The sequence below is a fragment of the Cervus canadensis genome, chromosome 20 (genome assembly GCF_019320065.1).
Source record: "Cervus canadensis isolate Bull #8, Minnesota chromosome 20, ASM1932006v1, whole genome shotgun sequence".
Lineage (NCBI taxonomy): Eukaryota > Metazoa > Chordata > Mammalia > Artiodactyla > Cervidae > Cervus > Cervus canadensis.
In genome coordinates, this window is record NC_057405.1 from 46641367 (window position 1) to 46663648 (window position 22282).

Consider the following 22282-nt stretch of genomic DNA (forward strand, 5'->3'; position numbering starts at 1 on the left):
GGCTTATTCAGACAAGGATAATGATAGTCTGGATTTATGTGAGACAATTTCAATTCTCCAAAAACTTGAAGACATCTATTAACAGTATAGCATCTCAACTATGCAGGGATGGCTGACACTGTTTCTCACAGCAACATAAGATAACACTAATCTCTCTTTAATTATCAGACTGACTCTACTACATAAATTTCCTGTACTTCATTATACAGCATCAGCAGTAGGAGAAACTATGTCTATGAAAGGTATACCATGCCTAGAGAGATGAGCAACCTATTCTAAGAATAACAGACTAAAAAAGGAACTTTAACACATGTATCAAACTTGATGGAGTACAAATGTAATATACACAGTTTATAACTACACATATAGAGCCTACATTTTTTTGTGAGCTAGTTTTTAAGAACAATATAATGTAAGAATGAGAACTTTTCATTGGCTCAACCATGCAAATTAGCATTATTTTTAGGTTCAAAGACTAAAACAAACTATACAATGAAAGAAATCCAGAACAACCAAATAACAATTTCCAGGAAGAGATGAGTCAGTGACATGTGGTATTCAAAATGGCAATAGCTGGACTCTTTCAGATATTTATAGCTGTGTTTGGATCATGTGGTTCTTTTGCTCCTTTCTCTCAGTAATGTTCATTTAGGGGAGGGAGGGACTCAGCTTTGAAATGTGTTTGAACTCTGAAAATTGCTGCCTCGTTAACCCTTCATAGGAAATGGAACAGCTTGTACCGATTATATTTATTTTCTCAACAGATCATCACTATGGCACTTAATCCCACTGAGAGCTCACTCATCAGAATTCTTAGAATTTGCTTCAATATTTCAAATGTTCTCCAAACTGAATCTCTTATTTTCTCTTTTTGCCTAGATGATGCTGGATCAAAAATCCATCTGACGCAGCAGGTAGACATGGCAGCCCAGGTTGCCTCTGGAATGGCCTATTTGGAATCCCAGAACTATATCCATAGAGATTTGGCTGCCAGAAATGTCCTTGTTGGGGAACATAATATCTACAAAGTGGCAGATTTTGGACTGGCACGAGTTTTTAAGGTGGATTTGGCTTTGTTTTAATTAGTTGGTAATGAGTCAAAAGGCTAACGGGCCAGTAGACTAGTAGTATTCCTGCTTTTTTTTCCTACAATATTTCTGAGAGTCCTGTGGTTCATAGATCATGTCAGGATACCACGGCTCTACAGACAAAACTAACTTCTGTTTCTGTTTCTTCACCAACTTGAAAGAAACAGGGAAAACAATGACCAGCCATATGGGAAAGTATGTAATTAAGTTTGCGGTTGAATTAATGGTCAGCTTTTCATATCCAGTCTCTGGTGGCTCAGTGGTGAAGACTCCGCCTGCAATGCAGGAGACGTGGGCTCAATCCCTGGGTTGAGAAGATCCTCTGGAGGAGGAAATGGCAAGCCACTTCACTATTCTTGCCTGGAAAATCCCATGGACAGAGGAGCCTGGTGGCCTATAATCCATGGGCCATGACTTAGCGATTAAACAACCATAGCCTCTGCCTGCCTTTGTTTATTTAGAAGCAGCACACTTTGTACAGTTACTATATGTATTGCTGTTCACTGTGTGCTAGACTAATATGCATGCTGCCAGAACTCAACAGCAATCATTGGTTTTTAAAATACTGCCTCCCCCTACCTCCCTGAATTTTGTGACATCAGGCCAGAAGACACTGACATGGAAAGTGTAGTATTAGCTGTTTTTCTCTGACTTTAAATGTTTATTTCTACATTATGTCCTAAAATATGAGTGTGGAGCATGAAACACAAGTATATGATTCTCTTCTGAGCTTCATGAAGTTGTCTTTTCTCTTTGTAAATTAATTAGATCCCCAGGGAGTTGATATAGTAATTTAAATCATTCGGATCCTACTTTTCAGTATTAGAAAATGGTTACATGGTAATTCTCAAAGTCAGTGGCTCTTCAATACCAGCAGTAAATTAAAAAAACAGGCTTTGTTTTCACTTTTTTTAGTTTGTTAAAGACCAGGTATAAAACCAGTGTCCTCACAGACGAATTTCCCGTATGTAATATAATGCTCCTTCCAGTACTACTTTTAACACACAGTAGGATCTCAAACGGCTTCCCCGGTGGCTCAGCAATAAAGAATCCACCCACAATGCAGGGGCCACAGGAGTCTTGGTTTCCATCGCTGGGTTGGGAAGATACCCTGGAGGAGGGCGTGACAATGTACTCCAGTGTTCTTGCCTGGAGAATCCCATGGACAGAGGAGCCTGGTGGGCTGCAGTCCAGGGAATTTCAGAGTCAGACGTGACTGAAGCAACTTAGCATGCATGCACAGGCTCTCAAATAGGGTTTCCCTGGTGGCTCAGATGGTAAAGAATCTGACTGCAGTGCAAGAGATGGGATATTTGATCCCTGGGTCAGGAAGATCCCCTGGATAAAGGAAAGGCTACCCACTCCATTTATTCTTGCCTGGAGAATTTCATGGACAGAGGAGCCAGGGCACTGCAAAGAGTCAGATAAGACTGAGTGACTAACACTTTCACTTCAAGCTCTCAAATAATGTTTCATTAATGACTAATTTGCTACTGTACTTATCACCTGAACTAAACTCATTTTGAATCTTTTCCCTCTATATTTTAATGAGAAGTAGATTACAGATGGATGAGGGTGGCCAAAAAAAAATACCACTTTAACTTGGCTTGATTCCTTAATGCATTAACAGGTAGAGAATGAAGACATCTATGAAGCTAAACACGAAATAAAGCTGCCGGTGAAGTGGACTGCGCCTGAAGCCATTCGTACTAATAAATTCAGCATTAAGTCCGATGTGTGGTCATTTGGAATCCTTCTTTATGAAATCATTACTTATGGCAAAATGCCTTATAGTGGTGAGTAATTCTAAAGCGGGCCTTTCTGCTGTAGGTCACTTACTTAGGTGTGACTTTAACTGCTTTGCCCAGACTTAGAGGGCAGAGTTATGAGGCTGACCACACCATGCGCCTGTGGGAGCATAATAGATAAAATTTGATGATAATGATTTGCATTAATGAGGTGCTTTATTGCCTCCTTATCCTTTGCTCTTGAATTTCAGTCTTATAGACAGTACTTGCTGCAGGATTTAGTCTTGACAGCCTGGGAAGAGAATGGAGGACTTCACAGTCTCTCCGAGGAAGTCAATTTGCTTTGCCCTCTAGGGTATCAGTATCTATGGATTTAAGACTCTGATTTTCAATTTGTTTTTTGTTGGTTCCATTGTATATATTTTAGGTATGACGGGTGCTCAGGTAATCCAGATGTTGGGTCAAAACTATAGACTCCCTCAACCATCTAACTGTCCATTGCAATTCTACAATATCATGTTGGAGTGCTGGAATGCAGAGCCTAAGGACCGGCCAACATTTGAGACACTGCACTGGAAATTTGAGGATTATTTTGTAACAGATTCTTCATATTCAGATACAAATAACTTTCTATGATGAACACTGAAGAGGAAGAACAAATAATGAAGCAGCAATAAAACCCAATAATCAGTTCAGCAATACAATCATATTAACCAGCTGTAAAAATGAATTTCTCTTCACATATTCAAGTAATAAGGTAAACTTGGCCACATAATATATAAAAGATTAAATGTACATTTTACCAACTGAGCAATACTGAAGGACAGTATAAGATGAAATATCATTTCCCCACTGCCTGGCCAAATCAAACGTACTAAACAGAGTTATTTTTCTTTTTAAAAGAGACTTACATTTCTATTTATTGTTTGAAATGCCGATCAAGAGGATCAACAGATGATACTCAATTTTTACTCAGTGACTGTTGTAGCATTTTCCTGTTTACTGATTAAAGTGGTTATTCATTATTCCTTGGATTGCTGAATCCCATCAGGCTGTTATTATGAAGGAATCTGATTGCTTTTCTGCACAGCAGGACCTGTGCTTTGAGATTTTTTTTTTCTCATTTAAAATATCCTGTAACTACAATGATGGCAAAGCCATGTTAAATGACTTGATTGTACTTGGAGTAATTGCACATATTTTTTTCCCATGCATAAAAAAATGAAGCAGCTGTTGAGAAAAAGAATTAAAATTTCCCTCATTTTGTAGAAGGAAATGATGGAATTTTTCTATACCTCAATGTGTGTCATCTGAGATTCATCTACATTAGTTTTAGGCTCTTAATGTTAAGAATCAGATTGCAAAGCTGATGAGTTATTATCTATGGAAATATGCAAGAAACATCTAATAGCCTGCAAGATCTGAGAAATAAGTATCAAAATAGTTTAGGAAAATGAGAGATCAGTAGGATTGCTTTATGACCTAGGATTTCTGAATAATTAAAAAAAAAAATGTACTTTTGGCATATAGGCCAGATTTTCAAACTGACTACAAAACGGGTCAAATTCTGCTTCAGATCTAGAAAATAAGAATAAGGAATAATAAGGTTTCATAACCTTGGTTTTAACACTGTATTTTTTGTCTGGTTAGGCCAAAAGGGTTTTTTACTCATCTTAAGCTTTAATTAACCTTTGCAAGAATCTTATTTCTTTTAAGCAGTTGGTTTATCAAGTTTTGTGCCTCATTAGATAAGTATAGAGAGTCCTCAAAGAAATATATGAAAAGATCTTCTAATGTAAAGCAATATGAATGAAACAATTCATAAGAAAGTTTTGAGTACATTGAGAATATTTTGAGTATATTCTCTCATCTTTCTTTAAAGGGAAGGAAGAGCATTTCTAAGCAGTTACAGAAGCCCCAACACAATGTAGATTAAGCACTAAGTAAATCTGTAACTCTCTAATTGGAAGACAGAAGTCGTTAAAAAGGAGATAACAGGCCCCAGATGGGGAGTCGCTTGTGCTAAGCCCCATGTCAGCAAACCTAGACCTAACACTTACCCTAATTGCAGTTTCAGCCTCTTCCAAGAATGTAACCTTTAACCAACCAGTCAACCTGGAATTACTGGGCCAGCACGAGGGAGGTAATCTGCCGGATAGACCCCTCCCGTCCCACTTAGGAGGACAACCTTGTCCAAAACAATGCATTCTTGGCTAATAACTTCCTTTCCCCACCCCCTTTCCTGTTTTTAAAAGTCCTTCCTTTTCTATGGCATGGCCTAGCTGTTTTCTATTTGTTAAAGGAGATGCTGTCTTGATTCAAGAATCACTGAATAAAGCCAATTTGATCTTTAAATTTACTCAGTTGCATTTTTGTTATTTAACAAAGGAGAGATGGTTTCATGAACAATACCATTAGCAATTCAGTGATGTTCTTGTTGCCCAACTCTTTTGAGGCCCCATGGACTGTAACCTGCCTGTCTCCTCTGTCTATGGGATTTCCCAGGCAAGAACACTGGAGTGGGTTGCCATTTCATTCTCCGGGGCAACTTCCTGACGCAGAGATCCAACCTGCATCTCCTGCACTGGCAGATGGATTCTTTACCAGTGGCCACCTGGGAATCCCATCAATGGTGTTAACAAAGATCGAAGTCCTTTCCCAACCTTCCCTCTGCCATCAGCATTGTTCTCATTCCTATGATCACAGATGGCCATCAGAACCAACTGGGGTTCCCCTTTCTCCATCCAGCAAGAAAAATGGGATGTCTCTGTCTTTGCATTTTCAGTTGGATAAAAATCATTCTTCTTTTCAGGCAAGGTGGGGTCATATGCCCAGTCCTAGACCAATAACAGACTGTTTTGTGCTGACTTAGAATAAGTTCTGGGCTTCTGTGTTGGCTCAGATGGTAAAGAATCCACCTGCAATGCAGGAGATCTGGGTTCAATCCCTGGGTAAGGAGGATCCCCTGGAGAAGGAAATGGCTATCGACTCCAGTGTTCTTGCCTGGAGAATTTCATGGACAGAGGAGCCTGGTGGGCTAAAGTCCATGGGGTCACAAAGAGTCAGACACAACTGAGTGACTAACACTTTTTTTTCCCCAGAATATGTTCTGCCACTGAAGCTGGGAATATGGGTACCTTTTCTGGAGACAGGCTGGGAGTTTGGCTTATCTGAATAAAATTAGAGAAGTCTGGGTAGGCATCCATTAAGGAGAAAGTCCCCTAGAATGAAGTAGCTATGCTATACACAATAATAGTGTGTGTGTGTGTGTGTGTGTGTATACACTTAAAGTTTTTGAAACTAAAATGGGCCATGTGGAGCTAACAATTATAGAGTCACTTGGTTTCTTTATGTGTGTGTGTATGTGTGTGTTAGTTGCTCAGTGGTGTCTGACTCCCATGGACTGAAGCCTGCCAGGCTCCTCTGTCCATAGAATTCTCCAGGCAAGAATACCGGAGTGGGTGGCCATGCTCTTCTTCAGGGGATTTTCCCAACTCAGGGGTTGAACCCCGGTTTCCTGCATTGCAGGCAGATTCTTTACAGTTTGAGCCACAAGGATTATTGGACAGCGAATATTTGTAAGGGAAGGTCAACACTAATCTTTCTAATTATTTGACTATGTATAAGGCAACTTCAATTACTTAAAGTCAAAGAGTCTAATGCAAAGAGCAAATGATAAATAACCAGTTATTAAAAATTAAAAGAAAACAGCTCATTCTCTTTGAGCTTATTTCTAGGAGTTCAATCCTGCTTGAACATATACAGAAATGAATTAAAATATTCCCATTTCATTGCGAAAATTCAACTACTATATCATTTTCTTTTTGTAGTAGCTAATAACAATAAATTTTTAGTAAGGTCTGATTTTGAAATGTAAAAAGAAGGTTATCCTTTCTTGTTTTTATACTACCTGAAACCCTTTTGACTTAACACGTTTGATTCTTGGAGACATTTATGCTCAAGTTTCTGTCAAAGCAATCTATTATTCTTGTTTTTACCTGATGGATCATAGAGAAAAATAATAGATTCAGTTATGAGAAGCAGGAATAGATTTTTAAACTGATATAAATTTCCTTCCCTGTATAGAATAAAAGGATCAGGAAAAGATAAGTTGAATTCTCCTACAATGAGCCAGCTCTTGTTAAATCTACCTCCCATAAATTGAAGCAAAGCATTTTCTATGTAATGTTTTATTGATGTAATTCAGTTATCTGGAGGTGGTGGTGAGGGATGTGCGTACGTAATTTCATGTGGTATTTCGAATCTCTTTTGACAAAAATCTAAGGAATTTTAAAATAGAAAAAACCCTCAAAATTCCAATAAGCCTCTCTTAAGAAGGTTATGAAGGAAATAGCTTTATGTTGTCTAAGGTCAAAGGAAGCATAAATCTAAGTGACCAGAAACCTACAAACGGGGCTGTGGCCCGGCTCGTCTTAAAGGACACCAAAGAGCAAGCGTGGGGAAGTCTTTGGCAGGGCGCATCAGCTCTCACGTTTTGCTCACAACACGTGTCTGCACGGTGCCTGCACGGATGACTGAACCATAGGGGCCCCAGCTCTTTCCACTCTCTGACGGACCACTGGGAACCATGCCCTTGGAAGGATGCCGACTGTCACCCAGCTGGTGTTTCCTGGAGGAAGCAAGGCTCAGCTGGTGCCCCGTGGCTTTGCCAAGCTTGTGCCCGATCTGCAATCCTGTTTTTCATGGTAAACTCGAGCATGTGGTTTCTGGTCCAAATGGCCTGGTTGGAAGTGTGTTTTTTGGTGACTTTTCAGGACTCGTCACAAAGATATGTGAACTACAATGGCGATAATTTGGATACTTACTCAGATTGTGTGAAAGGCTACTTAAAAAAAAAAAAAAAGGTAAATGAGGCTTTTATACATGGGGAGTGGAATTGCCAGTGAGTTCATCTGGAAATATTCATTTTTTGTATTTCCTGGCATCATTACAGAGAAGTTTTGGCCTACAGTCTTCAACATAATCCCCAAATTCCATGGAGTAGGCTTAAAAAAAAGGTGGACGTTTGATGGAGAATACTTAGAAATCTTTTAAATCCATGATTTCAGAAATATTTTAATTTTCGCTGTGTCATCCTTTTACTGCCTACATTGCCCTTTTAAACTCCTTCAGATTTGCCTTTTTTATATTAAGGAACTGATGGTAAAACTCTTAAATTATTTATGACATATAGAAATGAACAGGAGAGTAAAAATAATGTACAAACCTTGAATCTCAGAACTTTAACTAGTTTAGCTTCAGTCTGCACTCAGGTGATACTATCTATATAGGAGTTACAAGATTAAGTCATAAGGAAAGAGACACCCAATTATTTCCTTTTACTTTTCTTGCTTGGGTAGTTAATCTGTTAGTCATCTAAAGCAACAGACTTCAGTGTAACATCTTTTTCATCCTCATAGAAAATACTCAACTCTTCCAGAAAAGGGCAGCAAATCTTGGACATGCCTTAACCATCTAGTTATATGTATTGCTGTGCGGGAGATTCAAATCAAATAACATAAGAATCATGGAATCATATGTTAGGGTGAAGTGGTTAAAAGCAACTAAAATTGCTTGGTTTGGAAGGATCTAAACATTGTCTAGTAAAATTTATTGAAATTTTAGAATAGAGGCTTTAATTGTACTAATTGTAAAGGAGAAAGTTGGTTGATATTAGCCAAATTAGGTTTAATTTTTATGGTCCACTCAATTTCAGAAAAAAATATGTCTTAGTTTTCAATCATTTTTCAACATCTACATTTAATGATAGATTCAGAAAGTAAGAAGCAAAGTAGATTAGCCAGGTTAGTATATTTTAAAGGTATCTCAGTGAGACTTTTTTCTCTAAAAAATGTGTATTTCTATATTGTACCCTTTAATAATATTTATGTTGTACAATTACATGTGAGTGTATTACACGTGATTAACTTATCTGTGTAACAAAAGGTTAAAAAAGACCTCTTTTAATTGTACCACTTGTTATAAAGCTATTACTTGTTGTTGTTCAGTTGCTCAGTGGTGTCTGATTCTTTGTGACCCCATGAACTGCAGCACACGAGGCTTCCCTGTCCTTCACCATCTCCCAGAGCTTGCTCAAACTCCTGTCCAGTGAGTGAGTGATGCCATCCAACCATCTCATCCTCTGTCGTCCCCTTCTTCTCCTGCCTCCTATCTTTCCCAGCATCAGGGTCTTTTCCACTGAGTCAGCTCTTTGAATCAGGTGGCCAAAGTATTGGAGCTTCAGCTTCAGCTTCAGTCTTTCCAATGAATATTCAGGACTGATTTCCTTTAGGATTGACTGCTTTGATCTTGCTGTCTAACAGACTCTTAAGAGTCTTCTCTAACACCGCAGTTCCAAAGCATCAATTCTTCAGCGCTCAGCCTTCTTTATGGCCCAACTCTCACATCCATACATGACCACTGGAAAAACCACAGCTTTGACTAGATGCAGCTTCATTGGCAAAGTAATGTCTCCGCTTTTTAATATGCTGTCTAGGTTTGTCAAAGCTTTTCTTCCAAGGAGCAAGCGTCTTTTAATTTCATGGCTGCAGTCACCATCTGCAGTGATTTTGGAGGCTAAGAAAATAAAGTCTCTCACTGTTTCCATTGTTTCCCCACCTATTTGCCATGAAGTGATGAAACCGGATGCCATGATCTTAGTTTTTTAAATGCTGAGTTTTAGGCCAGCTTTTTCACTGTCCTCTTTCACTTTCATCAAGAGGCTCTTTAGTTCTTCTTTGCTTTCTGCCATAAGGGTGGTGTCATCTGCATATCTGAGGTCATTGATATTTCTCCCGGCAATCTTGATTCCAGCCTGTGATTCATCCAGTCTGGCATTTCACATGATGTACTCTGCATATAAGTTAAATAAACAGGGTGACAAACAATTGACATATTCCTTTCCCAATTTTGAATGAATCCATGTTCAGTTATAACTTTTGCTTTTTGACTTGTATACTGGATTCTTAGGAGGCAGGTAAGGTGGTCTGATATTCCCATATTTTTAAGAATTTTCCACAGTTCATTGTGATCCACACAGTCAAAGGCTTTAGTGTAGTCAATGAAGCAGAAGTAGATGTTTTTCTGGAATCTTCTAGTTTTTTCTATGACCCCATGGATGTTGACAATTTCGTCTCTGGCTCCTCTCTCTTTTCTAAATACAGCTTGAACATCTGGAAGTTCTCTGCTCACATACTATTAAAGCCTAGCTTGGAGGATTTTGAGCATCACCTTGTCAGCATGTTAAATGAATGCAGTAGTTTGAACATTTTTTGGTATTGCCCTTGTTTGGGATTGGAATGATAACTGACCTTTTCTAGTCCTTTGGCTGGAGTTTTCCAAATTTGCTGGCATATTGAGTGCAGCACTTTAATAGCATCATCTTTTATGACTTGAAATAGTTCAGCTGGAATTATATAATCTCCACTAGCTTTGTTTGTAGTGATGCTTCCTAGGGCCCATTTGACTTCACACTCCAGGATGTCTGGCTTTAGGTGAATGATCACACCATCATGGTTATATGGGTCATTAAGATCTTTTTTGTATAGCTCTGTTCACACTTGCCACCTCTTCTTAATATCTTCTGCTTCTGTTAGGTCCATACTGTTTCTGTGCTTTATTGTGCCTATCTTTGCATGAAATGTTCCCTTGGTATCTCTAATTTTCTTGAAGAGATCTCTAGTCTTTCCCATTCTATTGTTATCCTCTATTTCTTTGCATTGTTCACTTAGGAAGGCTATCTTATCTCTCCTTGCTATTCTTTGGAACTCTGCATTCAGATGCATACATGTGCAAGTATTAAATAAAAAAAAAATTAATTGTGCTCTTTAAAATACTAAAGCAAAGGCTTTTCTTAAAAGTGTATTCTACCCTAAGTGTTCTGTCTTCATTCTCACTGGATTTCTTTATTATGCTAGTTGTTTCAAATTAATTATTTTAACTTGACTTTTATAGTTGATATTGCTGTTTCAGAGTTCAAGTTGGCTGTGAATTCACTAATGTATTTCATAGAAGTAAAATGTTTCCTCAGTTGATTATATTAAAAGAACTTATGTCTGTATGAGGGGTAAAGTACATCTATGAACCTTGGGAATATGGTCTTTTTTTATGCCACATATTCACAGTAGGCTAGCTGCTTTATGTCACCTTTCTCAGAAATGCAAGCAAATGGAAAAACTACCAGCTCTTATGTTGTCTGTGGCTGTGGCAGTGGGAATGACAGTACTGGTGGGTCTCGTATTGGCAATTACATCCTTGGCTTGCAATTCATTGGGCAAAGTGACATGACTTCGCCCAGACACAAGGAGCACGGTATGTGTAATCCTGCCATGTACCCAGTGACAGGGTGCCAGAAATATTCATTAAATAGCACTAACACTAGCATGCCACGTTAAAATGTCAAGTAATATTTAAAGGATGTTGAGTCGTGGAAGGTCATGTATACTCATTTATCCATTACTTTTCCTTAATTATTTTATTCATTTCTTAAGTAAATATACATTGATTGCCTGTGAGTAGCGGATAGTGAGCTAAATGCTTGGATAAAATTGTGAACATGAGATAAATAGACCCTGCTTTCTCCTAAGTTTACAATCTATCAGGAGAGGCAGATTGGGGTATGTGAACCTCAACCCGTAAACCTATAAGCAATCTTACTTTCTCCTATTCTCCCTAAGGATTAATTTATTGTCTCCAATCTGCTATCTACTACTCATTCTCTCCTTGCCCCTTAACAACAGAATCTGTGTTCTTGGATCCCAGCTAAAAGATCACATTTCTTACTAGGATTTGTAGCTAGGAGTACCTATGAGATGTAAGAGAAAGTTGTCTGGCAAGACTTCTAGGAGTGCGTGGAGTGAGGGGGAGAGGCACAAATTAGGATTGGCCAGGCAAGTCCTGCTCCAATTGTGGGAGGCTGTGTAGTCCAGGTTAGTAATGGACAGACATTGATAGCCTTTAAATGGGTAGCATAATCAAATTTGAACTTTTAAAATGTTATTGTCACTAATCTATGGAGAATGGATATGGGGAGACAATTTAGGAGGACTGATTGGGGGAGCAGTGATAATGGGTCAAGTGAGTGGATGGCAAGAGACAGAGAAAACAACAAACCCACATGAGCCTCTGGAGGTTGAAGCAATGGTGCTGTTTGTTTCTGTGAATGAGGAATACTTGGGTATCAAGGAGGACCTGTCCTCTAGGAGAAACTAGATATGACATAACAGAAAAGAAGCAAGTAGGGGAGACAATGATCATAGGAGCTAATTAGCTGACTGGTCATCATAAAACATCCAACTTGAGATGTGAATTAAGAAGCTGAATATTCGCACCTGGAGTTCAGAAGTGTGAAGTGTAAATTTGAAGGAGCTGGCATAAGAAAATCACATGAGGAAAGGGGCCACTGAAGGAGAGAGTGGAGAATAAGGACCAAAAAGGGGTCAGCGCTTTTCCCTGGGGAGGTGGACATTTAAATTTGGGTGGAAAAGCAGCAGCCAGAAAAGTGGTGGAAAATCAGGGGTGTTATCATAGAAGCTAAGAATTAAGGAGCAGACATTTGTATCAAATGTTAATGAGAGGTCAAAGACTTTGGAAAGTGAAAGTTTTCCACTAGTTTTTAGCAACTTGGCCCTCCTGAGGAAGTGCATTCTTGCTGGAGAAATGGAATCAAAAGGGAGACTGGAGTGGGCTGAAGCAGAAGGGAGTGATGAGTGAGGATCACGTCTAGGGGCCTGGCAGTTCTTCCCCATGCGGGGTTGTGAATGTAAGAGAGAGGCAGCAGCTCACAGTGAATGTGGGATTCAAGGTGGCGGTGTGTTTCTAAAAATCGGGGAGACCAAATCTTGTTTGGATGCCGTTAGGATGCTTGTTGGACCTTATTTCAGCGGGAGTGGAGGCTGCAGTGTAGGAACATTTACCGATTCAAATAAATCTGAAAGAATAACTGCTGTCTTGCTCACTGCATTTGTACAAACTATATAATATGAATATTTCGTTGTTAAACTAAGTATCTTTGCCTTAGGGGAACTAAGGCCTGGAACCTATAAAAACACATTTTGAACAGATACATCTCTTATTCCAGGACCATTTAGTTTTAAGGCAAATGTCATGGTAAATTTTTCTTAGCTCTTTGCTCAAGATTGATCTAGTTTCCTAACATTCTGTAGTAGATAGGTGGCTTTTCTTTGAAAATGTAAGTTTTATCTGGATGAAAGAAATAGGGCCAAAAAAAAAAAAAAAAAAGAATTCAAGTAATTTCAACTAAAGTATCTATTCATTTTCCTTGAACATGGATGTCAGGTCTAATTGTTCAAAATATTACAATAAGGCTCATTGTAGATGAATTATGAAACCCATTTAAAGAGGTGATAAGAAAACTGGGGTTTTTAATATTTCAGGGAGAAGATGTTTGAACTGCCCCCAAAGAATATAATTATAAGAAAGAATAAAAGGGAAAAAGAAAGGAAAATAAAGCAAAGAAAGGCAAAGCTATTTTAAGAAAACCTATCATCAAATCTTAGGAGAAATGGTTCTTCCTTTATTTGGTTACTCGGCTTATGAATAATGCAGAAATGCTCTTATTTGATTTTAACATATCCTTAGTTCAAACTAAGTTTTAGGACCTGCATCAAACAAGTGATTTTGCAATGGAATCTTTCCTGGGCATTATCTGCATCAATCTATTTTCACAGAATTGCAGATTTTGAGAGCTGGTAGAAACTTTGGAGATCATATTGTCATTCTCTCAGAAGTGTTCTTTCTTTTGGAGTGAAAACTCAGAAACAAAAATAGTTAAAAGCAAAGGGTATTTAGTCATTTGAGAGAGAATTTTTTTTTCAAATAAAACTGCTTCATATGCTCCTAAAATCCTTGCATAATTACTTGAAAATCTTCAGGAAAAGGCTTGGCATAAATAAGATTGTTTCAAGTTAATTATCTCTTCCCTATATTTCTGGAGAAACTTACAGCACTTAATTTAGAGAATAGTAAAGAAAATAGTAAAGAGAAAATCAAGAGTTGATTTTGTGGCTGCACATTAAAAATATTTTAAAGCTTGCAAAGTGTGCAATGTTGTGCAAATGGGAAGGAGTGCCAATCTTGAGTAATAGCAAAAGTCAAAACAACAGGATAAATGAATTCCACAAGTTCTCAAACTGACCAGCAGGTGGGGGCCCAGATTGCTGCCGAAGAGTTTATAATTAGGAGAGAAAAAGAGACCTTAAAGTATTCTAAAATCGTTATATTTAGTCTATGTAAAAAAAAAAAAATACTGGAAGTAAGCTCACTTGATCGTAAGTACCTCTGCTCAGACCTGCAGTGAAGACATTGATACAGACACAGTGCTCCCAGTTTTAGAGAAATTCAAGATTACATAATCCCTTCTCACCAGACTCTAATCATCAAAGTAACAGTGCTCCTCACCAAAGTAGAGTTAATGGTAGATAGTCCTCATGAATGTTTCTTTTTTGACATACAGTTTCTAGTATTTCAGCTCTTATTTTTATATGTATTTTTATATGCACTCTGATTATCTTCCTACAATGCCCAATTATATTTCCAAAGCACTGAAATATTTTTTATGTATCTTTGCTTGCTTTCTTTGCTTATCCATTCTTTTAACAAAGAAGTATGAAGAGACTTTTGTAAAATTAATTTTAAAAAATTACAGGTGTTTAGATTGTTATTAGCACAAAAAGTAAAACATTTTCAATCCTAACTTGCAAAACTGACAACTAATCATAGTCCATTTTTTCAACCATAGGAGAGTTAAATTATTATTATACCAGTGAAAAATTGAACAATTTTCCCTACTGTGGTTTAGAATTTTGAGTTCATGAAACAGTGAAAATGATATGTTGTTTGTGGCATTAACTCTACTTAATTTGGAACCTTAGAATAATTTTGTTTTCTTCCATTAAATCTTTAATGCATTTTCAGCACAAAATTTAAATATATTAATATTTCAAATATTGATTTTGTGTTAACATTTTAAGGCTATCTAAATCACATCAATACTTTTTGGTGGATCTGAAAACAAGTTGATCTGTACTTTATTATCTACTCAATATTATGATTTTAAGTTAATTTGTTGACTGAAGAAGAATTATGTCCTTCAAGTTCATTCGATTATGATAATCAGATTTCTAATATTGTGAAAAAGACTTAGTAAGATTCATGCGCTTTTTCTGAATAAATGATACAATTGTATTGGGTTGGCCAAAAAGTTTGTTCGAGTTTTTCCATAACATCCTATGGAAAAAAACCTGAATGAATATTTTGGTGAATCCAGTTTTTTCTTTTTCACGTTTGATATTACATGGTTAAATTCTGGTGGAATATTCCTTAGTGAGAAGGCTTTAAGAAAGGAAAGCACTACTTGATTAATGCTAGAAAAATGCCAATGAAATGTTGATTTTGCATCTCGTTGGTCTTATTTCCGGGGTAAAATGGATGAGAAAATATAGAATGTTAGAATCTCAGTCTGATTCTGACAGAATGCTGTGCTAAGAGAAAATTTGCTTTGGGGTCCATTTAAGAAAACACTTGATTTACTTGTTTTTAAAAACCTTTTTATTTTGTATTGAGGTGCAGCCAATTAACAAAGTTGTCATGGTTTCAGGAGAACAGTGAAGGGACTCAGCCATACACATACTTGTATCCATTCCCCCTCAAAGAATCGGACATGACTGAGTGACTAATACACATACACACATTCCCCCTCATAATACCTTTATAACTACTAAATATTTAGGGGAAAGACATGGGTTCCAGAAAGGGAAAGGGTGATGCTTTCTGAGGAATTCAGGGATTTTTTTTCTTAATGGATCTGACAAGGGTTGTCCTATTTTCCCTACAACATACTTCCTGTGTTTGGCAAAGGGTGGGAACAAGATAAGAGGGAAAAGCAGAAAAAGGGAAGTAGGAAGAAGAAAAAATGTAGTTAGCAAGATGGTGAGCTAGTGGAAGAAAACTAGTTCTTCTCTCCTGAGACTAAGTAGTCAGATTTATAGTATCTATTTCAGTCTCAGCTAGAGATTTACTGACAGATCTTTGCCAAATCAAATCACTTAATTCTATAAGCCATTTTTGGCTCTTGGTGAAATATTATTGTTAGTATTTATGAAATGCAATGAGGATTTCATAAACATAAAGCCATGAATATTTCATAAAGATCTGGAGATATTTGGATCTAGTATGTGTTATTGAATACAGCCAACTCTCAAATCTCACTTAGTGAGTTATGCATGGATTTAGTTCCGGACTGATATCCCCTTGCTATGTAGTATATTTCTGAGCTGTTGCCCTTCACAAGTTAGTCAGTGTATAGTTAAGGAAAGCAATCTAATTTAATTTCAGTCTGGGCAGTAAATCTCCTGCAATGAAGGTTGAGATATAAGGAAGTGGGGGAGTGGAGGAGGAGGAGGAACTAATTTGGGCTTTCATTCAATCATCAATCCAACACTTATTGAGCATCTGCTCCATCTGAGGGACTGGGTTAGAATTGGGAATAAAAATATGAATACTAGAGAAAGCCTGATGTGGTCATGTGGTAAGGCTTTGAGCTAGATTTGGGTTACTAGTCCTTAGTCTTGAGCATGGTACTTAACCTCTTTGACCTGATATCTGCAAAATGAGGATAGTACCTAGGTCAGAGAGTTGTTTTGAAAATTAAATGAGAAATGCATTTTGAGCATGCACTCAGTATATGTTAGCTATGAAAATCAAGTCTCAGGCATCTATGGGGAATCTGGGTAAGTGACTGATGAATATAACATTGTGGTAAGTGGTGTCACCCAGACACACACGGGCTATTAGGAAGACTTGGGAGACACACGAAAATCAGACTAGAAAGTTAATGCAAATGGAAGAGGATGTCAACACTAGATTTTGAAGAGAATTTCATGCTAAGCCAAGGACCTGTATTCTAGTCTGAAAAAACATTCGTATAAAATTTACAAGTGTCTAGTCTGAGTTTCGGGAGAAGGCAATGGCAACCCACTCCAGTACTATTGCCTGGAGAATCCCAGGGCCGGGGGAGCCTGGTGGGCTGCCGTCTATGGGTCTTGCAGAGTCAGATACGACTGAAGCGACTTAGCAGGAGCAGCAGTTGTCTGAGTTTATTGAAAACTGTTTCCCTTGAGACATGGAAGAACTTGGTTTTACATCTTAAGCTTTTGACTCTTTAGCCCATCAAATATTTGATTTAATTTTTAGGGATCCCTTTATCTGATCAAAATGTTAAAAATCATTTTTACATTTGACTGATTTTTATCTACCTTCATTAGCCATATTTCTCAATTTATTCTGTACATTTTTTTTATTTTAAAATTAATCTCTTTATTTAGAGGATTTTGGAATTTCTTGGCCCTTGTAAAATACATTTATTTGCCTCACATTTTCCTTTTAGTATGGAATATATTGTAGAAGAGAAAGCAGTGATTTAGGACAGGTGGCTCCAGGGTAGCAATGTAGCATGTAATGAAGTTTGTGGAAGAGAAGGCCTGTTCCCTAACTCTGTGACCTCCAGCAGACTAAGCAATCACTCTCAGCCTCATTTTTAAAACTCTTAAATATATGCATATCGCATGGGATAATGAATACAAAAATGGCCAACACACCAAAGATACTGAAGAATCTAAGTTGGTTCTAGTTTGTGCTCATGGATAGAACTCCCCTTGGAGTTTACAGTGGTTTCCTTGTCCTAGAGGATGCTGGCCTCACATTACAGATTACCAAATCTTAGTATAGCACTGCATACAGTAGGCAGCTGATATATAATATTTGCATGAACAAACTAGAAAGTGAGACAATGAAAACCTCCACAACTAAAGCACTGCTTCTGTCTCCCTCGGCAGGCTGCAGGTATACGCTAAGGGCACACTGGCGATGGTGTGGTTTGCTTATACCTAGATTAGCTGGTGTCTGGTTGTCCCATGGTAAAAACGTCTGCTTCTAGTTAAGACATCATGCATTTTGTACCGTAGAGCAGATGTGAATAATGTACCCTGAAAGTCAAGTCAAAAGACATTTTCCACTAGTCATCTACTCACAATCCTGCTTCTAAAAAAAATTAGGTGATAATAAATCTTTTCTTGAAAGCTTTCTACTGAGAGACACATGATAAGGTTCCTGATACATTCATGAGAATATTTGCTTCCAGAGTAAATAGAAACAAAGGGATTATTAAATTCTTTTTTGTTTAGGGCTATATTTTGCAAGGATTCTTTATCTCCATTCCCTTCTCTCAATGTGAAATCAAACAAATTAGTTGTGGTTGGGATTGATAGAATCCAAATTTAGTATAAAAATGGATCATCTCATTTACATAAACTAGATAAAAGAAGTACTTTTGTTGTTTCTATTTTCACCCACACTAAGAACAAAAGCTAAGTGCTCATGGAGTCTACCGTGGTTGATGTGTTTGTCAGGATTGTGCCTTAATAATTTGACGATATGTGAAAGTCAGAATAGGAAATGGTCGGTCAAATATTAGACTGAGAAGTTTCCACACTATGGGCTGGTTCTTAAAAAGAGCTCCCTGAATCATAAAGGAAATTTTCACAAATTTACCATTATACCTAGATCCCAGGGTGATTCACTGTAAATGCTTTTCTCCATTCTGAAGAGACATGTTTTAGATCAGGTTAAAGTGATTGTTCATTCATTCATTTTCATTCAGCAACTATTTTTTGAGTGCTTGTTATATGCCAGGTATTTTCCAGGAATAATGAAAGTGAAGTTACTCAGTTGTGTCCGACTCTGCGACCCAGTGGACTATAGCCCACCAGGCTCCTCCATCCATGGGATTCTTCAGGCAAGAATACTGGAGTGGGTTGCCATTTCCTCCCCCAGGGGATCTTCCCAACCCAGGGATCGAACCCAGGTCTCCCGCAATGCAGGCAGATGCTTTAACCTCTGAGCTACCAGGGAAGATTCGGCAGCACGTATACTAAAATTGGAATGATACAGAGAAGGAATAATGAGGCAAACAAAATACAGCAAGTCTCTGCCCCATATTCTAAGGATGATTTCACCCTTAACCTTACTATGACCCAGTATTCTTGCCTGAATCCTGCAGTTTACACAATCAGAAGGGTAGTATTATGGGAATACAAGTGTGTGCATATGTGTGTGTGTGCTGCATCACTTCAGTCATGTTTCACTCTTTGTGAGCCTATGGACTGTAGCCTGCCAGGCTCCTGTGTCCATGGGATTCTCCAGGGAAGAATAATGGAGTGGGTTGCCATGCCTCCTGCAGGGGATCTTCCCAACCCAGGGATCGAACCCATGTCTCCTGTGGTTCCTGCATTGCAAATGGAATCTTTGAGGCTGAGCCACCAGGGAAGCCCCATATAAGGGTGAAATAGAGCCCAAATGCTTCTAATTACGTAGCTAATCTTCAAAGTTCTAGAAGACTCTGTCTACTCACACTGCATATATGGTTGAGTTTTACCTCAAACCAAATTCCAAGGGCTTGATGATTGTTTGAAACTGGTAGCAACTGTCCTATGTTGGGAAATAGAGACCTGACAATCTCATCTCTTGGTGAAATAAAGATTACTAGGCTTTTTTAATCCTATAAAATTTCTAGGAATATTTTAGGCAGAACTCATGAAATGATCTGAGTGCCTACATGTAAAATTTTTGTTTTGTAAAAAATGTAACATTTAAGGCTTATATTATCATGGTGTACATTAGGGGAGCTACAAGAGTGCACCATTAGCAATTATAGGTCTTTTAATAGAGAAACTGAAAATACAAATACTGACAAGCATTTCACTCAGTTTTTCTATAAGGGTCTGTCCAAATTTTGTCAGATGGAGTGTTTCTGCAACTATAACAAAAGCAACAATAATTCTGTGTTCTATTAAACTCTGATCGGTAGACCAGAGCTGAAAGGGGCCTTATGAGACTTCCTGTTGCCAAGAAGCTTAGATCCTGTCTTGAACTCTGGGTCTCCAAAACTTTGCAAACATTCTAATTAACTCTGTTGTAGGTATTGTACGCTAAATGGAAACTGGACTCTGTAGGTACGATTCTCTGTAGGTTTGAAATGGAACTTCCTTTTTTGTCTGTTTTCTTTTGCATGATTGTATTCCCCCCTGCTTTTCCAGCTTCTCTGATAAAGCAGATTTTGATATCTACTTACTTCACCTTTTTCAAGTTTGCTTTTATAGTTAGTTAGTGAAACTAATTTGTTTAGTGATATGGTGATTGCAGTCACTTGATTCCCGCCCCCCCCCCCTTTTTTTCACTACATTTACCATTTTTTTTCTCTCCAGTGGACTCAAAGGCAGAACTTCACATTCTAATAAACACCACAAGCTTCAAAATGGATGAGAAATGTGTCTCAACTGAAATGTGGGATGGGAAATTTGGTTATTGAAAATACTCATGGGTAAAATTATAGAATCAGCACATGAAAAATAGATATGAAAAAAATGGGTGACATGCAGCAGATGTCACATTCCTTCCTTTTAACTCTTTTCTTTTCTTGGTCCCTAAATATGGTCATAAGATTTGCTCCTGGATTTTTTGTTCATTTCTAAATATACTTCTGCTGGAATTCTGGTCTATTCTTTTGGCTTTAATTGTCATCTCTACATTGATTAAACAACTACTAGTGCTCACTGGATACTGTGCTGGTTCTTCTCTAATTGCTCTTGAGCTCCTCTCTGCCCTGCTTTGTGCCATGAGCGGCTGATTGCCATGACTGCATTACCCTGGCTCCTTGCCCTGCCCTCTGGTTGTATCTAGACAATGGAAGGATGGGAGGAAAGTGAATTAGGGTCACTATATATCTTCCCTCCTCACTGTTGAACCTTGATTCTGGCTTTAGCTCTTGTTGGCCAGTCTCTTCTCTACCACCAGCTCCCACTGGGCTCAGGTACCATGACTTTCTTCTCTTGCTCTTTTGTATCTGGAATTAACTGTGGTTTCCTTTCATTGCTAGTTTAGGTGACTTTCTCTTTTGAGACCCTTAATCCTGCCACACTGCGGATCCTGACAGTGGCTGCCTGTCATTGGGCATCAGGAATCATGTATGTGTTAAGAGATTCAGTGGTGAACTAAACAGGTTCAGTGGAATTTAACATCCTAGTCTGTGGGCATAGTTGATGAGCTAGCAAACTAAAAGTAAGAACAACTGCTACCATTTATCATAAAACTTATGGTACAAAAAAAAAAAAAAAAAAAAAGTGGTGAAAAAGCAGACAGATGTGAGGATATGGAGGGTGAGCTAATTTAGACATGGAAATATGTTCCCATGGGGGTAATGCATAAGGTAAGACATCAGTGATTAGAAGTAAGGTAGGCATTGGAAGGGCAGGAGAAATAAATCAGCAAATACAGAGAGCCTGAGGCAGAAGAGAAGTCAATGATACTTCAGTCTATACCTAGGTAGAAGGTCTCATATGTAAAATCTCTTCCTGCATCTGAAGCTGTTTACAGATGTATATTTATATAACAAAGACTTAGATTGTACTTGCCAAGTGCCAGACACTGTTCTAAGTGCTTAATATTATCTCATTTAATCTTCAATTATATCTTAAAAGCCGAGGCTATTTTCCCCACTTTATAGAGGTGGAAACTGTAGCACAGAGAAGACATATCCTTTTGTCATCTCAGACTTAGCAGATCCAGGACCGATTTTATTATTTCTCCTTTTATCAGACTTACTTATATGAATGTAATTTTCATTATTTTAATTCCATGGGGTAGAAACTTTGCTATTTCACTTTTTTTTTCCTTTCCTCTCATTCCCTTTATCAGGCATGAGCCCCCATAAATTGCTCCTTCCACAGATTTCTTACACATGTCAGTATATTTCCATTCTTACCAGCAATGCCCTAATGTAAGCCCACTTCTTCCCTGGATCGCTGGATTACCACAACATCCTCTGATTGTATGCCCCCTCTCCCCCGGCCACACCTCAGAAGGGTATGGTCTGAAGAAGCTACCAGATTATTTCTTCCTAGAAAAACCAATTCATCATGTTAGCCCCCCATTTAAAAAAAAACTACTAAAGTCCTCACAATTTCAACAAAAAGGACCCATCATTAGAGTGCATTGCAATCTAACCTCATTCTCTTTATCCTTAATCCCCTATTTTTTCAGCGTAGGTCTTCAGTTTCTGATTTCTGGTTTTCTGATTTCTGTACTCTTTTCTGAACATGGAGGAAACAGAAATTCCATGTATAACACTGTCTTCCACCATAAATTAGGTGAACATGTTAGTTGTAGGGGAAAACGTATCAATTTAGGAATCTTTTGTTATTTGGAAGATTCAACTAATATATATTACAAAAAGATTACACACATGTGACTGAGAACACATTTATAAATGGGAGAATTGACTCTTTCCTGCAGCCGCCACGCAGATTAAATAAGATTCAGTTCAGTTCAGTCGCTCAGTCGTGTCTGACTATTTGTGACCCCATGGACTGCAGC

The 22282-nt window shown here is 38.0% G+C and overlaps 1 protein-coding gene across 1 annotated transcript in view; it reads left to right on the plus strand.

Annotated features, from left to right (window-relative positions):
• FRK (fyn related Src family tyrosine kinase) overlaps nt 1–5195 on the plus strand; it is a 97220-nt gene extending 92025 nt beyond the window's left edge. The window contains exons 6-8 of the mRNA XM_043439662.1: nt 880–1061; nt 2719–2884; nt 3264–5195. Of these exons, the coding sequence (XP_043295597.1) occupies nt 880–1061; nt 2719–2884; nt 3264–3472 (557 nt within the window). The 3' untranslated portion in view covers nt 3473–5195. The remainder of the gene's footprint in view (nt 1–879; nt 1062–2718; nt 2885–3263) is intronic.
• The last annotated feature ends 17087 nt before the right edge of the window (nt 5196–22282 follow it).